This window comes from Eublepharis macularius, chromosome 3 (genome assembly GCF_028583425.1).
Source record: "Eublepharis macularius isolate TG4126 chromosome 3, MPM_Emac_v1.0, whole genome shotgun sequence".
Classification (NCBI taxonomy): domain Eukaryota; kingdom Metazoa; phylum Chordata; class Lepidosauria; order Squamata; family Eublepharidae; genus Eublepharis; species Eublepharis macularius.
This window is the reverse complement of record NC_072792.1, coordinates 57,321,886-57,342,415: the sequence shown is the minus strand read 5'-3', so window position 1 is coordinate 57,342,415 and position 20,530 is coordinate 57,321,886. Positions and strand designations below refer to the sequence as shown.

General features: G+C 40.7%; 1 protein-coding gene across 1 annotated transcript in view; it reads right to left on the bottom strand.

Moving 5' to 3' along the window:
- Window positions 1-20,530, bottom strand: part of LOC129326580 (cohesin subunit SA-2-like) — an 80,211-nt gene that overhangs the window by 31,110 nt on the left and 28,571 nt on the right. The window contains exons 14-15 of the mRNA XM_054974797.1: window positions 5,787-5,894; window positions 642-750 (exon numbers count right to left, since the gene is read on the bottom strand). Coding sequence (XP_054830772.1) covers window positions 642-750; window positions 5,787-5,894 — 217 coding nt within the window. The remainder of the gene's footprint in view (window positions 1-641; window positions 751-5,786; window positions 5,895-20,530) is intronic.

The window sequence follows — 20,530 nt, the reverse complement described above, 5'->3', positions numbered from 1 at the left end:
ATCTGTGCTTCTGATTGCTGCCCAAAGCCTTCTGAACAAAACTTTTTTACCCTGTACTGAATAATGTAACAACAGTGATAGGCAAGCACAAGTCCTTGCTATAACTTGGATTTTAGGCTATAGGCACACCAGTATAACAGCTATCTGTGTTCCTATTACACAACTGAGGTTCCCCGTTTGTTCCCTTAAGGATCCCTCTCCAATTTTAAAACTTTGCCTTCTAGTATACTTTACTAACACATTCTCTTAGAATATTATCACATTTATCATTTTTTCTCCAAACTCTCACACTTATTTCTTTACAGTGCAATCCTACATTTCAGCCATACCTTAAGCAGAATTACATCCTTCTAAATGCACTAACTTGAATGGATTTCAAAGGAAGTAACTAATTTTAGGACTGCACTCTGTATGATTCTGACTAAGGACTTAACTACAGCATTTCTCCAAAACATGCAAGGGCCAGGGACTCTGCACCAGCCTAACACCATGGGTACACCAGCATGAATGGGCAGCCAGGGGAGTGGAACTATGGCTTCCTCCCGCTCTCTCGTTAGTTGGTCCTAAAATGATACATGCCATAGGCATTTTTTTAAACCCTCTGCTTCATTCATCTGTTCATCCATCCATATTTGTATTACCTCACTCTCCAAAAAGAAAATTATTAATGTTTTCAGCTGGCTAGCATTGGGCTCCTGTTTTCCACTTCTTTTTGAGACTGCTTCCATTTCAGTTTCCTGGACAATCAGTCTGTCAATGAAAAACGTGCTCAGTTAAATGCGGGTCCCGAACATTCTGACATGGTGCCTTGCCAGGTTATTACAAATTCTAAAATGTTTTCTGGAAGGTCACTATTAACATTTTCAGCTGTTAGATGTACATGTTTCACAATAAGCAAACATCCAGAGCCCTTTATATGGAATTGAAGATCTAAAGAGATTCAACACAGTGAGAAAATAACATCAGGTATATATCGCTTTGAAAAGTATCTATTTTAAATAAAAGCTGAAAGTATATGCACATAGCAAAATAGTTTAAATTGTTATTTATTAACATGTGATTGAAATATTTATAGACCACCTTTCCCAGGATAAACTGAACCCAACCTTCGTTCAGATCAGAATCCAATGCCTGAAAATCCCAGCACAGACTCAAGTTTCATGCTGAGGTTGCTCAGTGTTAGGTTAGGGGCTCAGTAACTGGCTGACACTTGCTCAGTGGGTGCTAATTGTTAGAAAATGATCCCCTGATGGTTCTGTTAAGAAGCAGAAAGAGAAGCAGATCGAGGCTGTTACAAATTGGCTAGAACACGGTTACGTGCATTCTGTCTCCTGGAGATCTCCTGCCCTCTAGGAGCGCACCCTTGTCTCCATCTGTTCTTGTATATTTGTAAACAAAACACACCTGACAAAAGCACCATAAGATTCCAGTGCTCTCTCTCTTTCAAAGGAAAGCAAGCCCCACTGCTTTATATTGCATACAATTCTACAGCTAAATGCAGAACCTCAACGTTTCTTTCCAACTAGACGAAGCTTCTGGCAAAGAAGATAAGCGAGGAAACGACATCATCTTTGGCATGTCAAAACCCAGCAGTATGAGGTGGGAGAAAGGCAGTCCTTCGTTCAAATCCTACAGCCATCAACTCACTAGGTGGCTTGAGAAAAGTCCCTCACATAAAGCTGCCTTGTACTGAATCAGACTGCCAGCCTTTCAGGTTCAGGACTATGTACTGAGACTGGCAGCAACTCTCCAGAGCCTCAGGAAGAGGCCTTTCACATCACCTACTGCCAGATCCTTTAATTGGATATGTCAGGAATTGAAGCTGGGACTTTCTGAATGCAAAACAGATGCTCTACCACTGCGCCAAGGCCCCTCCCTGCCTTCACTCAGCTTCAGATTTAAGGATTACCGAGAGTCAAACTCGATGTTACTTTTTACCACAGGGACTTGCAGCCTTACTGCGGCTGCAAGTCTCCATGGCAACTCATGTATAAAAAGCAAAGATTTTGATCAAGACAATGGCACAGGGTGAGGAGGGGACTCCTACCTCCCGTGCTGTTTTCGGCAGCCCAAACAACCCAGGTGTTGCAGGGGTGGGCACTGTACAACCCATCAGGAAGTTGCATGGGCAAAGAATGGGCAAATCCACATTACTCATTCTAAGTCGCATGTTCCCCGCATTCCCCACGCAATCCCGAGTGCCAGTCACATTACCTCATTAAACAGACACATTTCATTCGCATTTCTCCTGAATATGTGGTCACAGGTTTTCAACGGGAGTTTCACGGTGGCCGTGAACGGGCCAATGCGCAATTTACGTGGTTTTTTTAAAAACCACCCCCCTTCCTGTCTCTCCGGCTGTTCCGAGAGTTCCTATTGGCTGATTCAACTTGCAAGTGCTCCGTAGCCTGCAAAAGACTGTTTTTGACTTCATAGCATTGGATTTATTGATTATGCTGTTTCTGAATCAAATCTGGTAGTTTGAAAAATCATTTTGGGGTGAATCCATCCTCAGAATGGACTCGCGAAACTTCCTTTTTAACTGTTTTTTATTTTTTTTATTTTATATTACTGTAATATCGAAATCACGAAATATCGAAATAATGACACTCCAAGGAAGTGAAACTTCAGTAAAATTCAGGCACTGAACTGCCCTGCATAGGAAATGCCCACGAAAGCTTCCCACATGCTTCCAAATTTCCAAAAAAGAAACGGGAGAGATCCATCAGTGCTGCCAGTGGGGGAAAGAGAGGCATCATTATCTTCAATGATGTTTCTTTATAAGGCAAGATCGAAATAATGGAAAAGTGTGCTCAAAATTTTTTTTAAAAAAATGGGCGGGAAAAAAAGCTCCCGCCCAAAAAAGCGGTTTTCGAGCGGCCGTGTGACCGGAGGGACGCGCGAGAAAGACGGATTGGAAGCAGGAATGTGAACGAAGAGGAAAAAATCGCGGACTGGAGGCAAACGGAAGATATCCGATAAACATGCGAGTAATGGGTGAATGTGGATTTGACCAATGCTTCCACTTGCAGCCTCCCTCTGTAAATGGTGCAGGGGAAGGCAGGCGCTCACTCCCCCCCCCCGCCATGCTACTACCACATTCAGAATCAAGCCCATTTGAGCATCTTATACACAGGTTGCCACAGGGACTTGCAGCCCCAGTATGGCTTCAAGTTCCCATGGTAAAGTCATGGAAAAAGTAACATCTCATTTAATCTGAAAAATGTATTTTATTTTTATTTTATTTACATTATTTATAGTCTAATTTTCTCACTGAGACTCAAGGCTGATTACACAGTGTGAGTCATACAGTCAATTTCAAACATTTCAATAAACAATGTAATAGGGTATATAAATGCAAATTTGCAGAGATTTAAAACTAACAAGAATCCAATACAGAGCTGAAGAAATGCTAAAACGGAGGATAAGCAATTCTGAGACTGGCATATTAAATAAGGCAGAAACTATCCAGTAGGATCATACTTACAGCAACAGACAGTGCCTAGCAGTAAAGTCTATAGTCCCTATCCCTTTACTTTGAGACCACTTGCTGACGGTACAGCCCTCCTATTAGAGTAAAAAGCTCCCTTGAATGATTCAGTTTTGCATAGTCTGCATAAATTCAGGAGAGTGGGAAATTTCCTGACCTTGTCAGGTAAGCCATTCCATACGGTGGAGGCCACCATAGAAAAATGCACATGTACAGCAGTTGTTGATTTTTAAATCAACATTATATAGATGCTAATGGTGTTATTCAGCCAATTGACTTTTGACAGGATTATTGAACAGGAATGAAATGGGCGGTGAAATAGTAGGGAACTCAAACAATACCTCATTCAAATGATGTCTCATGCACGAGAAGCACATCTGAAAAAAAATTCTAGCAACAGCACGAAAGTTTCGCTTTTCAATTCACACTGAATAATACACTGCAATGATACATTCAAACAGAAAGACCATTTGAGGTACCTTCCAATCCCTTTCTAATACATATCAACCAAGAAATGGGGAAAGATATATAGGGAAGAATTCATAATAGATGGAAATCTACCTGTTATTTTCTGATAAGCCTCTAAAGGGAAGTAATGAAACATATGGAAGACTGAACAGCTATTTAAAGAAACAGAACGTACTAGGAAAAAATCCAACGACCCATGGTGACCAAAGTTCAGGTACAAAGCCTATGATGGGCATGCGTGCCCTTGGACACACTCACACTGTTAGTACTTATAGTTGATGAAAAATGACCTTGATGCAACAGGGAAAGGATGGGACAAAGTTAATATAGAGGAAAAACAAAAAACACTTAAAAAACGGGATCGCCATGACTCATTTCCACATGGGAAATGATGACATGTGTAATGAGTAAGATAACCTGCCAGAGTTCCGTTGGCAGGCCATCCCATTATGGACTTGTGGAAGCGGCCTCCATGAATGCATCAGTTCCAGATGGATAGCTGTTTTAGTCTTTAGTTGCCTTGCCACAAAAACAAACAGGGGTCTTAAAGATCATTTTAATTCTACCATAAGCTGTTGTAAATAGGAACCCATCTCATTAGATGCACAAAGTGGATCCCCTTAGTTAGCAGTCACACAAGCACCTAGACAGAGTTACAAAGACAAAAGTTGTCAAGAGCAGAGTAAAAAGGCCAAGGAATGGAAGAAGTACAGGGTGTGATGTAATTACAGAAAATTCAAATGTACTCAAGGAAAGGACAGTGCCCATTCACAATGATCACATCCTAAAACGAGACACACACCAACACTGTCCCCATCTCCATTCACGCAACACAGTTAGAGGACCTAAAAACATCATCTGACCCATCTCATTCACATGCTCATCCTCCAATGTGGTATGTGCCATCATTTGTCAACAATACCTTTCTGCTTGCTACAGGAATGAATAGATCAGTGACTAAGGAGAAAACAAATCTGAATAAAGAACTCTAGTACACAGAAACGTGTGTCAGAATAAAAATTGCAGGATAAAGACTGAAATGGAGTTTGCGTGCAAGTATCAATACCAAACGGGTCGAGGTAATTTAAATCTTAGGTGCCACAAGATTCATGTTTATTTTTACATACGTGTAGAATCACTACATTTCCCTTTAAAATTCACACTAGAAGTACACAAGAAAGGACTGAGCTCTTGCTTGCGTGTATTTTAATGGTAAAGGAAGAAACTTTTTTACAAGCACATGTCTTACAAAGTAGCTGCATGACTCCCATTCCTACTTTTTAAAAAACATACACATAAAGTAAGTTTTTCTTGTAACTGCAGAAGTGATAGCAAAAACATCTCCTGTTCCGCATCAACTCGCAAGAACAAGGCTAGGCAAGATTTCCTGGGGACATAGGATGAAGCTTCAGGGCACAGAATGGTTTTATCTTGCACTTAACTTTTCATTCCAGATGAAACAGAATTGGGTTCCATTTGTGCCGATATTGGGTTTTCTTAGCACAGAAAACCCACAGTACTCATGCACCCACAGTACTCATGCACCAAAAAGGGATACACAAAGAAATCTTAAGATTGATCCTGACAGTATATATTTTACTTCATCACATACTGAGAAGCAATGGCATTAAAACTTGCACAGTCCTTATGCTACTCCATACACACTTGTGCATATGTAAGTATAAATCTCACTGTATGAAAAAGCAACAAGCATCAGTCCAGAGCACATTAAAAGAAAAAGAGAAACATGATGTATCACATTGCCGCAGCGTGCAAGACAGAATCTGAAGTTGAGAAGCAAACAAAGTAATACATAAAATGGAGGTACCTTTTATAAAGTAATTCTCCAGCTGCTACAGCCAGTGGACGATGGGTGGTGTAAACAAACTGGTATAAGGTTTCACAGTCTTCAGATGACAATGAATCTTCACAGTTCCTGTACAAAGACATAGTGTTAACTGTATTTTGTTGAAGAGGATATTGTTACATATGCTAAGCCTATAATGCCTTGGTTGGGACTTAATTTGTCACTGCCTTGCACTCCATTTGATATCTTTGCAAAATGAACACAGAAATGCCATTCAATTAAAATGGTAGCATTTTGATGGCACCAGCATTTATGCCAACATAAAATGAAAGGGAGTGGAAAGCTGATCCTCTGGGTATCAAGAACAATCTCGTAAGTGTTTGGTGATATCGACCAAGGTCACACGGCACAACAAATCTGTATGAGTCAGTGGCAGGCAAGGATTCGGCTTCTTCTTGTGCTCCTGCACTCCCTCCCACCTTCCCTCATACATCGACCACAACTGAAGGCTTCTTCGTTTGGGAAGTTCTCAGTCAAATGCCAATGTGCCATGATATCCAAATACAGGACACTCCACAAACTGGAGCTTGTTTCCTCCCAGGATTTAGAATCACAGATTATAGGGAAACACCAGTTGGCCCAAGTGCTCCATGCACAAAGAAAGGAAGTTGAGCGGGGGAGGGGGGCAATGAATGCATGAGCAGAGAGGCAAATGGAAGCTTGCCATAATATTTGAAATGATTCAGAACCCTAGAAAGGCATTAAATAAAAATATAACCTACAGACACTGAGAATACTATAAGCATTTGGGCACCATTTCACAGGTAACAGATGTGTGGAAGGGCCATCACAAGCAGGGGTGTCTACGCAGAACAGGTGCTTTCCAGATAGAAGGTCCAGGTTCTATCCCTGGTATTTGCCGTTAAATGACATTCGATAGGAGGGTTGGGAAAGAGAGTGTCTGCTCCCTGACCTTGGAAAGGTGCTGTTAGTCAAAATAAGCAGTAACGTATGGGTGAAGCAAATCAATACATGGTACAGTTTGCATATTTAAAAACTAACTAGCTAGTACATTATCCAAAAATTAAGTGAAACTTAGAGCCAAGCTACAAGTGACAAACTATACTTGCATGGAAAGTCACTTACAAGTGACAAATTACACTTGCACTTGATCAAGTGGAGCGCAAGTGAATGGCAAGTGAACATGGAGGAATACACTTGAGTCTGTTCAATTGCCAGGCAAGTGTAATTTGTCACTTGTAGCTTGGCTCTTAGAGTCGCTGAATTCATACCATGGGTCAAATTTGCTTTGAAAATAAAGTCTGTATTTCTCACAGTAAAGGAACACTTAAAGATCAATAATGAGCTTCAGATCAGATAATTCACGGCACAAGTTTTTAGTTTTATGTCAAGTTTCTACATTTATGAATTGCTAAAACTGCAAAATAATGGATCTGATAGCCTTCTGAGAATGCTGTGCCCCTCGTAAGGGGTGGTAGCTCCTTAGCCATAAACTCTGCCTTAATCATTTGCAAATGACCATCTACAAAGTCCACACTTGGCACCCTTAAATCCTATCCCCTGGCAGCTAATTAGCTTACAGAATGAGCATCTCACCAACAACTATTTGAATTGATATCCATGTTTATGTTGGTAGGGAGAGCTGCAGAGAAAAGTTCTTGAAAACCACTCTCCGGCTAAATCAAAAAGAGTCCAGTAGCACCTTTAAGACTAACCAATTTTATTGTAGCATAAGCTTTCGAGAATCAAGTTCTCTTCGTCAGATGCATGGTACAGAAAATGGTCAAATATAGAAGAGGAGGGAGGAGGAGGGGAGGAGAGAGAAGAGGCAATTAGGGCATGAGAGGGAGGGTGCAACCAAAACATTCCTTTGCTAGTAAATGTAAACATCTCCTTTTGGCGTTGGGGTCAGTTGGAGTTTGCCCTGTTAGTTTGTAGCAGCAAAACCAATTCCAATGCAGTATAAGCCTTCGATAACCACAGCTCTCCCCGTCAGATGCATCTGACAAAGAGAACTATGGTCCCCGAAAGCCCACGCCAGGTGTCACTGGGCTCCCCCAGACCCAGCCTCTGTAAAGGAAATCTGTTACCTGTGATAATGTGATAACCATTCATAGTCCCTATTCAGTCCCAGCTTGACAGTCAAATTTGCATATGAATTCCAATTAAGCAGCCTCCCGTTGGATTTTGTTTTTGAAAGGTTTCTGTTGAACTACAGTGACCTTTAAGTCTTTGACGGAATGTCCTGGTAGATGGAATGTCCTCCTCCTCCCTCCTCTTCTATATCTGACCAGTTTCTGTACCATGCATCTGAAAAAGAACTGTGATTCTCGAAAGCTTCTGCTACAATAAAGTTGGTTAGTCTTAAAGGTGCTACTGGACTCTTTTTGATTTTGCTACCACAGACTAACACGGCTAACTCCTCTGCATCTACTCTCCGGCTAAAGATCAGTTATTTGCTGTCCTTGTAAACAATGCTAGAATGGAGGGTTGGGAAGCACAAAGAGACCTGACAGGAACACATATTGCTGGCTAGTTGACTTTGAGACAAAAGGCAGCCACAGGAGAAAGAATGTAAGCTGATCATTATCACTCTGTCCATAATTCACAGGAAGCTGTCTATCTTTTTGTAATTAAAAATGCTCGCTCCTTGCTAAATTTCTCTTGGTGAAACATGAATTATTTTGAATTCAGCAGATGGTTTTTTTCTATGAAAAATATTTAAAGTGTCCTTCAGAAGTATAATGGCAACTGGATAATACATCTGACATTTCATTTCTGTATGTAAATACAATGTCATACTACTCAAATTAAAAAATACACAAAAGCAGCCAAAAATAATTTTTAAAAAAGACGAACTAACAGAAACAGAAACACTTTCAAGGGGACTATTTATGAAGGCTGCAATCCTAACCACACTTACAAGGAAATTCTACCAAACAAAGCGTGGCTTGTTTCCAAACCAGCAGACTTAGGCTTTCAGTGGCACACTCAGACAGCCCCTCCCCCCCAGCACTTTTTTAGTTACCAAAAAGCCTCTCCTCTGGCCATGCTGGGCTGCAGGACGGAACAGGAGATGAGAAAGTACTTTTAAAAGTAAGTCCCTGGTGACATATGTGTCACAAGTCGGGCTGGGGTTTTCCCTCAATCCAACTCACATTGGACGTCTTCTGTAATGAGACTCTTGTACAGCAAAGCATCAATTCAGCCATTTATATAATTGAATTAACACTATCATGAGAAGTTTATAAAATATTTGATTATGGAGATGCAATTCTCTAGATAGCACAAAAAGTTTTTCTAGTGCAGTAGTTCTTTTAGGATTTTGTTCCCAGCTCACAGCTGAGAAGCAAAGTTTGAACACACTTCACGTTTGGTGCAGTATTTAGCTCTAGATTTTGTCAAAGCAACTTCTCTGTTGACTGAGAACTCTGTTAGGTCCTACAGAACTTGTGGTTGACTTCTTGCCACCTGCTGTTTTGACTATTTCCATATTGCTTACAGTTCGCTACACCAAAACTTTACACCCCACCTACAAACTTTAATTGCATGGCCATGGGCCTTAATATGCTCTTTGCTGCATGAAAGAAATCTCTATTCTGTATGCACAAAAATAATGGATAAATATTTTCATAATTTTTGTAAAGACTAAAAATGTGCAATGCCAAAAAATACCGTCCTCCACATAACCCATTTTTTTCAAAAATCCCTCAGCATATAATGACTAGGAGCTGCATGGACTTTAGTAGGCAAACAACAGATCTCATAAAGGGACAGCAGTTGGTGTACTGGTCTCTGTGGAAAGTTCTCACACCCACATTTCACTATCAGTAAATAATCTGTATTCCTGATTTCTAAAGTCAGCCATCTAAGTTGAAAAGTACAAGTTCTCAGGAAATTTACAACATACTCCTGCTAGGCAATGTCACAGTGTGATAGTGCGCACTTCTTTCCCTTTGCCAGATGTGCATTGATACCAAGTAAAGAATATAATGAGTAAGCCATTTCCAAGGATCACTATTGGCACATTTCTAGCTGCATCCCCTCATACATACAGTAGCCTTATAATTTGGGGAAGGATAGGGGCTGTTAGATCAAAACTAGGGGTGTGCACTCGAAAAATATTCGGGTTTCCCCAAAAAAGTTTCAGAAAAAGCCCCAAAATCCGAAGCAGCATGCCACTTCGTGTCAGGCTATGGATGACAGGATATGGTAGACAGATCCCTGTACCATTGCAGCAAGAAGTCCAGGCTCTTGGTTAAATGGTTTTATTCAGAAATCAAATCATTTCCATATATATGTCCATAGGATTACTCAGAAGCAAGGTAAGCATCTAAGCAGTAAAAGCAAGAAATTGACAGGAATGGGAAGTTGTGGAAAAATCCTTCCTCTTAAGACATACATTTGCTCCTTCCCCCTCCCAACAATAAACATGATTTTGGCGGGCACTTTGTGTGAGAACATCTCGCATATTTGTACTATCAAGGTGAGTCACTGGAAAGCAAGACATAGCAATGAACAGGAGTGAGTAGTATACAAAGTCATGAGGACTGAAAGTTTCTACAGTTTGTTAGATAAACGCCTGCAATCATTCTGTGAAAGAGTTGAACAGAAGAAACATTTATGGCATTAGTAACAGGATATCAAGGTACAGCATGAACCAGCATGAGCACTGGCACGGATGGGGCTCAGACATGAGATTCTGCCCCCTTAAAGATTGCCCCCCTCCTCTCATGGGCCAGGTCTGGCAGGATAACGTTCAGGTTTCCAGAAGAAACCTGAGGAGGCCAGCAGGCAGGATTCAGGTTTCTAAATCGCTTCCAAATGCTCTCGAAAGATTTGGAGCATACTGAAGTAATGGGGGAGGAGGGAATCCCACCACCACCCTCAAACTCCCACCACCACCGACTTCCGGTTTGGGATTCATGGAGGTCTAACGCAGCTCCATTTGCGGAGCTGACCGGACTGCCGTTTTAAGCGGCCGGCGTGGTGAAAATAGCCCGCGGCCGACTGCTCTCAGGCGGAGAGCAGGCAAAGAACGCTCAAGACCCTAGGGTGAGTTAGATCTCGGACGAGGGGGGGCTCTGCGTAACGGGCCCCCTCCCGATCCTTGAGGTCCCACCCTGCGACGGGTCGGCTACAATCTCTGCGGCAGTTTTGGGGCCAACTCGGCTGGCATAAGACCTACATACCCAAGCTTCGATTGGGGGAAGAAGTAGAAAGGAGAACTTGAAATCGAAACAGCGATTACAACCCGAGGAAAGTGAAGGGAAGGTAAAGATCACTATCTTCTGATACGGGACAGATTGATAAAAACAGAGAGGAAAAAAAGTAGATTTTTAAACTGCAACAGACTAGCGAAAAGGAGGGGAAGCTTCGGCAGGAGTTGTATTTGAAAAGAGACTAAGTTTAAAGAAGTTATTAAAGAAATTGGACTATTGTTTTGAATACCTGTGGCTTTGGAGCTGTGAGAAAAAGACACCATCGCGAGATCTGCTGTGGGAGGACGGGAGACAGGAAGTGCGTAACAACAATAGAGCGGCTGGAGAGAAGCGGCCCTTGCTGGAGGGCAGGAAGAAGGGAATCGCCATCTTTGAGAGGGGAAGGGTCGCGGCCTCAGCGGAAAAGGAAGTAGGCCATATTGGATTACAAAATCATAGAGAGACCATAGAGAAAAGACGCCCGACATTTTGGACCCTTTAAAATTAATTTATGCAAGAAGACCGGGACATTTGAAATAAAAAAGATACCAAATTTAACGCCACGGAGCTAAGGAAGAGAGCAGACTCGTGGGAGCGAGCTAAAGCAAGCCCCACGATGTCGAAGAAAGAGTGGCAATCGGCAATAGAAAACCTGGATAAAAAACTTTTAGAGGTGATTAAAGAATTTAAAGACATGAAATTGGAGCTGATTAAAGAGGTTAAACAGACAGTAAAATCGGAGCTGTCAGAAGTAAAATCGGAGCTGTCAGAAGTGAAAAAAGGTATGGACACAATACGAAGTGAATTACAAGGGACGCAGCAGAGAGTTAAAACAGTAGAAGGAGCGATGGAGAACTTAGCAGATACGCAACAAACAGAGATGAGACTGATGAGGGGAAGGATGGCGGTTGCGGAAAGTAGACATATGGAGAAGCAGCTGAGATTTCGCGGTCTGCCGGAAATGGAAGGAAAGACAGCGCAAGAACAGATGACGGAGGTGTTAGCTGAATACCTGGGGAAGGAGGAGGAGGATGTTGTGGCTATCCTAGATGTGGCATATCGTGTGAATTCGAGAATTGCAACCCAGAGAAAAGTACCAAGAGACGTGATTGTACAATTTACAACAAGAAACATGAAAGAGAAGATTGTGACTAAACAGTTTCAAGATCCATTGGAGATCGATGGCAAGACAATTATTATAATGAAGGAATTACCCAGATCAGTGTTATTAGATCGGAAAAAATATAAAACGCTAATCCAGATGTTGAAGGACATGAAAATCAGGTACAGATCGGAGCTTCCAGAGGGTTTGTCCTTCGAATTTGGAGGTGCCAAAAAGCGTATCAGATCTGAGCGGGAGATGGAGCGATTTATAAGGGACAATGAAAAAGACTTACCAACAAGATTATGAACATGGAGTGTAAAGTATTATCTTGGAATGTAAATGGACTAAATTCACCGAACAAGCGAAAAAATATTTTTCACTGGCTACTAAAACAAAAATGCGATATTGTTTGTTTGCAAGAGACTCATATTCGAAAACAGGATGTAAAATATTTAAAACTGGGAAAATTGGGCAAAGACTTTGTAGCGGCCTCAAGTAAGAAAAAAAGAGGAGTGGTGTTGTATGTAAAAGAGGAGCTACAACCAAAATTTATAATGAAAGATGTGGAAGCCAGATTTGTAGCAGTGGAATGTACTTGGAATTTAAAGAGAGTGTTGGTAGTCGGAATCTATGCACCCAACGGTGCAAAAGAGAGCTTCTTTGAGGATTTGAGGAAGCATTTAGATGATCTTTCATATGACCAGATAATTCTTGCTGGAGACTTCAATGGAGTGACAGACTTGGAACTGGATAAAAAGACTACAATGGCACAAAAGAAAAGAGGACTATTACCAAAGCTCTTTTTTGAGTTGATTCAACAAGAGACTCTTGAAGATGTATGGAGGAGAGAATATCCTAAAAGTAGGCAGTTTACTTTTTATTCTGCAAGGCACTCCACACTATCAAGAATTGACATGATCTGGGCCTCAAAAGATTTGGCGTTATGGACTAAAGATGTAGAAATAATGCCGATGGTAGGCTCAGATCACAACCCAATTATGTGGAAGCTAGGGAAAAGGAGAAAAAGGAAAGCATGGAGAATAAATGAGGATTTGTTACAGGAAAAAGAGAATATGGAAATATTGAGAAGAGAGACAAAGTTTTTCATACAATACAACGTGAATAAAGAAGTACCAACTGATAAAGTTTGGGATGCTTATAAGGCGGTTATAAGGGGCATACTAATGGACTTAAATGGTAGAGCAAGAAAGAAGAAAGAGGAGAAGAGACAAGAGATTGAGGAGAAAATAAAAACTAAGGAAATACAGTTAAAAAAGAGACCAGGGAAAAAGAAATTATACCAGGAAATTAAAATATTGCAAGAACAGCTAACAGCAATGAGTAATAAAGAATTGGAGTGGAATCTCAAAAGGCTGAATCAGAAAGTGTTTGAGGGTGCAAATAAACCTGGGAAGTACCTGGCATGGCAACTGAAGAAGAGAAGGGAAAAGAAAACAATAAATAAAATTTGTGAAGATGACAAAACGTATTTGGAACAGAATACCATTAGTAGAGCCTTTTATAAATTCTACGCTAAACTGTATAATAAGAAAGAAGTAAATAAAGATTCAATAGCGTCATATCTGGAGAAAATGACACTTCCAGAAATCTCGGACGCTTGGAGAAATAAACTGAACAGTGAAGTAACGGATGAGGAAATAAATAAGGCAATACAATCTGCAAATCTAGGAAAGGCGCCAGGGCCAGATGGACTTACAGCTAAATTTTATAAGACTATGGCCAATGAGCTGGCACCATTTCTAAAGGAGGTGATCAATGGAGTTCTAAGGGATCAAAGGATTCCAGACACTTGGTCTGAAGCGAACATATCATTGATCCCAAAAGAGGGCCAAGACCTGACTAGTGTGAAAAATTACAGACCTATATCGTTACTCAACAATGACTATAAAATTTTTGCGAAGATACTGGCGGAGAGACTGAAGGGGTGGCTTTCGGAAGTTATAGAGGAGGAGCAAGCAGGCTTTCTGCCAGACAGACAAATAAGAGACAATTTAAGGACAGTGATTGATGCTATTGAATATTATGATAAGCGTTGTGATAAAGAGGTTGGTTTCTTCTTTGTTGACGCTGAAAAGGCATTTGACAATTTAAACTGGGACTTTATGTTTGCCACTATGGAAAAGCTACAATTAGGAGAAAGATTCATCAGAGCAATTAAGGAAATCTACAGAGACCAGACTGCAGCAATTGTGGTGAATGATGAATTGACTAAGAAATTGACTATAAGCAAAGGAACAAGACAAGGTTGCCCGTTGTCTCCACTGTTGTTCATTTTAGTATTGGAGATTCTGATGATACAAATACGACAAGATGAGGAAATTCGAGGAATAAAAATAAAGGACTATTCATACAAGGTCAGAGCATTTGCGGATGACATAATGTTAAATGTAGAGGACCCACTGGAGAACATGCCAAAAGTGATAGATAAGATCAAGGAGTTTGGAGACTTGGCAGGTTTCTTTATTAACAAAAAGAAGTCAAAGATACTATGCAAAAATATGACTAAGCAGAAACAACAATTGTTAATGGAAACAACGGACTGTGAAGTAACAAGTAAGGTGAAATATTTGGGAATTGAACTGACTGCAAAGAATATAGATTTGTTCAAGAATAATTATGAAAAACTATGGACTCAGATTGAGAGAGACTTGATTAAATGGAATAGGCTCAATCTGTCATGGTTGGGTAGGATTGCAGCAGTTAAAATGAATGTGTTACCAAGAGTGATGTTTTTGCTACAGACAATACCAATCATCAGAGACTCTAAACAATTTGAAAAATGGCAGAGGAAAATATCAGATTTTGTATGGGCAGGCAAGAAGCCTCGAGTGAAAATGAAAGTTTTACAAGATGCAAAGGAAAGAGGCGGAATGCAACTGCCCAACCTGAGACTTTACCACGATGCAATCTGCCTAGTTTGGCTGAAAGAGTGGATGACATTAAAGAACAAGAAACTATTAGCCCTAGAGGGATATAAAAAAATATTTGGATGGCATGCATACCTATGGCATGACAAAGTAAAGGTCAACTCGATGTTCCTGCACCATTTTGTACGGAGAAGTCTATACACAATCTGGAAGAAGTACAGAATTTACCTACAAGAAGGAACTCCTTGGTGGGTGGTTCCATATGAGGTGATAGACCCGAGAGCTGTTGATAACGAACGACAATGTTTAACTTACAAAGAAATAACTAAAATAGAAGCATCTAAACTTAGAATAAAGACGCAAGAGGAACTATCACCGAACTACGATTGGTTCCAGTATAGACAGATCAGAGATTTGTATAACTCGGACTCTGTAAAGGGAGGTATACGAATAGAGAATTCGGAACTAGAGCAGACCCTTCTTAAAGAGGACAAGAAAAGAATATCCAAGGTATACCAAGTACTGTTGAAATGGTATACTGAGGATGAGACAGTTAAAACACAAATGGTGAAATGGGCTATAAATTTTAACAAAGAGATAACAATGGAGGCATGGGAATACTTGTGGAAGACTACAATGAAGACAACGACATGTACAAATATTAAAGAGAATATCTACAAAATGATCTATCGTTGGTACATGACACCAAAGAAGATTGCGCTAGGGAATTTGAACACTTCTAATAAATGCTGGAAATGTAGGAAGCATGAGGGCTCCCTCTATCATATGTGGTGGTCGTGTGAGGTAGCTAGGCAGTACTGGGGGGAAATAATAAGAGAAATGAGTGAAATTTTACAATTTCAAATAAATAAGAACCCAGAACTCCTGCTACTAAACTTGGGAATGGAGGGAATTCCAGCCCATCATAGGACGTTGATATTTTATATGACAGCAGCAGCCAGACTTTTGTATGCGCAAAAATGGAAAGTACAAGAAGTGCCAACTATTGAAGATTGGATCTACAAATTGCTGTACATGGCAGAAATGGACAAGATGACAAGAAAACTGAGAAATCTGGACTCAGGGCAGTTTAACACAGACTGGGAGAAGCCGAAACAATATCTGGAGAAGAAATGGGAGGTGGGAGGAAAACTGTGGCAGTTTGAGAACTACTGAAGTACAATAAAATGTAGAGGGGGGTGACTTTACCGGGGGGAGAAGAGATAAATGTGAATTTATAAGCAGGTAGATTAATAGATTGACATATATATAGATAAATATAGGCTAATAAACAGAATATTGATAGAAAATAATTAATTATAACGATTAAATATAAGGATTGAGCAACCAATAATATTTTCTTTCTTTGATAAGATTTGTACAATGCATCAAACTGAATGTCTGAAGGTATAGAAGAGTCAAATTGATTGACTATGCGATGAGAGCTATATAGAATTATTATAAAAAGACAGAATGAGTAATATATAGAGAATAAGTCAAATTGTTTGATTTAAATGTGTAAGATTTATATGGTTTATGATATATAGAAATATTTAAAATTGGTAAATGGGATAAATTGTTTATCTAAGATGGAAATAAAGACTTACAGTTTGGGGTATATAATAATAAAAATAGTTAAGGATGTACTGCTTAGAATAATGGGGAATATATATTTGTTTTAGATAGAGGAATTTAATAGAAATAAGGGGAAAGGGACAAAGTGTTGGAAAACTGTTGGAAGTCAACAAAAGGGGGGGAAAGGGAGGGGGTTAGAAATGGAAAATGTGGGGAAAATTGAATGCAAATGTAAAAACAACGGATTCTAACCCAATAAAAAAATTTTCAAAAAAAACAAAAACAAAAACCTCCCACCACCACCTTTAAACCCCATCCCCCACCCCCCACCCCACTTACCTGGTCAGGCGGAAGGCTGGAGCAGCCTAATGTCGCGCTGGCCAACTGGCCAGCGGGGAAGGCCTTCCCTGCTGCACAGCTGCGGCCGGCACAGCTGGCCGGCAGAGAGGGCCTTCCCTGCCGCCGTCACCACACAGCCGCAGCCAGCGCAGCTTGCTGGCAGAGAGGGCCACTGCCACCGCTGCCACCACCGGAGGCCAGCGGGCAAGAGGGAGGCTGCCTCCTCCAGCACAGTGCCAGCGGTAAGTGGGGGTGGGGAGAAGTGGGGAGTGGGGTAGTGGGGTAAGGGTGGGAAATGGGTAAGCTTAAAGGGCCCTGCTGCTTGCGAAAGGGCCCTTTAAACTTAATCCCTGGAGGCCCTGAAGCTTCCCGAAGCATTATGAATGCTTCGGAAAGCTCTGCTTCGGGATTTCCAAATCAGGCCCGATTCGGGTATTTTACTTGAATCAGATACTCGAAGCACACACTCCTAATCAAAACTATACAATCCTCCAGTACCTGAAATACATAACATCTAATTCTGCATGCACACAAGAGAATTAAATGGTATGCAATTGGATACTCCCAGCCTAATAAAATACCCAATATTTTGGGTATTGGATTGTGTCAGCAATGTCCTCCTATCTCCCCAACACAATTCCTAAGTCTGATATTATTACTCTTGATAATATTGGGGTTCCTGTTGGGAAGGCAGGAGCAACTAGGGAAGAGGGAGCACTCTATAGCTTCTGAGTAGTGCATCATCCCTTTAAATTGTAAAAAGCCATTATTTCCTATGAAATATACCTGGCTTCCACAGGCTAAGTCTACCCCAGAGGAACTAATGGCCCTTTGCAATTGTAATGGAATGCCCAGGGCCTCCAGCAGGACACAGCATGGCCCCAGAGCTGCCAGCAGGGCTATAAACTGCCCAAAGATCACAGGTGAGTTTTTACCTGACAAATAAGTCAGAGGCCAATTTGAGACATTTTCCTATGGGCAGGAGACCAGGCTTCTAGACACCCAATTTTTTTCAGCCGTCAACAGTTGATTAGCAGTGCATTAGCCCTTTCAGATTTAAAGGGCTATTATTTCCTATAGGGTTGGCCTAACCACTGGAGATAATGGCCCTTTAAAATTTAAAGGACCAATGCATCACACCAATCAGTTGAGGACCCTTTCTCTCTCTCCCTCCCACAATTTAATCCCACATGGGAGATTCAGAAAGGGCATGACTAGTTTTAACAAAATATTGGGAGTATTGTTCCGACATTTTCAGAGCAACTTTCCAGAATAACAATACCCTCAGTATTTTATTAAAAACTGACCCTATCTCTATCAAGCTGTTACCTCAACTCAAAGGAATGAATGTGCCATCATTTTACAGCTTGAGTGAACTACTACAAAAATAAAAGTAAGAAGAATTATTTCTTTGGCTTCTGAAATACATAAAGTTATTTTTATCACTCATTCTGTTATTTCCCCGAAAAGTAAGATTGAGAAAGAAGTAGGAATCCTAACAGAAAAAAAAACTCTCTAGCTGTGAAAATAGAAACAGCAAGGCTAGAAGTCACCTTCAGCATACACAACTTGCCAATAGGGCCTGACTTTCCTAACTGTTTCATTTTTGAAGCAGGGAGAGACTCTCTCTTAAGTTTCTCTTTTAGCTCTCTCATTCGACACACAGTTTTACAGTTCTTTACTGGAGGTGCCAATATAAATACAAAGCAAATACCAGTATGCTATAATGTAAATACCAGTTAATGGGGTTTGTTTGGTCCTGACAGAAATCAATACCTACTGTGATTAAATTTCCAGAACAGTATCTTGTTCTATCTCAGAAATACTTGTTTTCTTTTGTATGCTGTGGGACAGTAATTATGCATTCAAGGAATACTTTACAGAGGGCGCTGCTTCAGCTGCAAATATACAGAATGCCAAGTGCTAGATAAAGGTTAAGCCAGAAGTGCCTGCCAGTATTTAGCCCTCTAAAAATAGGCCTGGCCTTCACATACCAATTCCATGTTATATTATTTTTCTCCACATTTCACTGTGACTAAGCATTAACACAGCATGTAGCACAGAAAAGAAGAGGGAATCCTCCAGGGATGCAACAAAAGCTTTTTGCTTCCTCCAGCTATATACATTGGTCATTGCTTTAATAGATTCTCATTTGTTTTGAGATTAACGGAATACGATGGTGAAAGGAATTCTGAGATCCTAGAATGTTCACTTGCTTGTCTGGAGTAATTTCCTTTTGTGAAGAATAAAGGGTATGTCCATGGTGTTATACCCATTATGACCATTGTAATGCACCTCCCCCTGGGAACGATGCAACCAATGTTTAATCCAAAAGAAAAAAGGAAGTTGATGAGAGAAGAGGACAACAGGTTCAGAGGATACGAGAAGGCTGAAAAAGATATGCCTTGGAAGAAAAATGAGAGCTATACTGTAGAACAGGAATGCAGTTTTAGAAGTGGAAGAGGGTAAGAGCCACATTTATCAACTGAGAGATCTAAGGACATCCAATCAGACTGAACTGAAAATAGGAATCCTTTTCCATAGGAGGCAGACAGCCATTCTTAGAGGCACTTGTTTGTAAACCCAACTAGGTCTCGGGGTAACAGAAAGAGGACTTCTTAACCAGCTTAAGACTACTAAACAAATCGCTTCCTCCCATCACCCAGTGAGGGCAAATCTGTGTCAAGTTCTGGCTTGTCTTGAATATAAGCAAAGTCATGGGTCACACAAACACAGAATCTAGAGTCCTGTGCAGCAACTTGAAGAAACTGGGAAATTCAGGACTTAGAATTGACCCATGCCCTATTTGAACTGGCCTCGGGACTGGCGCTGAAATGGGAGAGATGGGATATTTTTACAGTTATGATAGGGAGTCTCTGGATATGTGAGTCTTACACACAAAGGAGAGAATCCTGTCTGAGGCTAGGAAAAATGGTTCATTAATGTTCCAAAACACTAGAATACAAGTCTTCCAAGATATCTCTAAGGAGACACTACAATCAAGGAAAGATCTTAGACCAATCACCAATATGCTACACCAGGCAAACACCAAATATAGATGGACAGCATACACCAGGATTACAAAATCAAAAAGAGTCCAGTAGCACCTTTAAGACTAACCAATTTTATTGTAGCATAAGCTTTTGAGAATCAAGTTCTCTTCGTCAGATGCCTGATACAGAGACTGGTCAGTCTCTGATACAGAGTCTCTGATACAGAGTCTCTGATACAGAGACTGGTATTTGACCAGTCTCTGTATCAGGCATTTGACGAAGAGAACTTGATTCTCGAAAGCTTATGCTACAATAAAATTGGTTAGTCTTAAAGGTGCTACTGGACTCTTTTTGATTTTGCTACCACAGACTAACATGGCTAACTCCTCTGCATCTATGACCAGGATTACAGTGAGACATCAAGGAAAGTCACATCAAGCATTTGATATGGAATCTGGTCAACAACTTCTACAGACTTTAAATCTATCCCAGCCAGATTCCTCAACAGACAAGAAAAAACCTCAGAGAGCTTCCCCTAGTGGGAAAGGGAGCAAAATCCCAGTGAAGCAATATCCCTACAAGGACATTTCCACTGAGAAAATACAAAGAACTTTAACAACCTTGCAACATCTACCTGTGTACA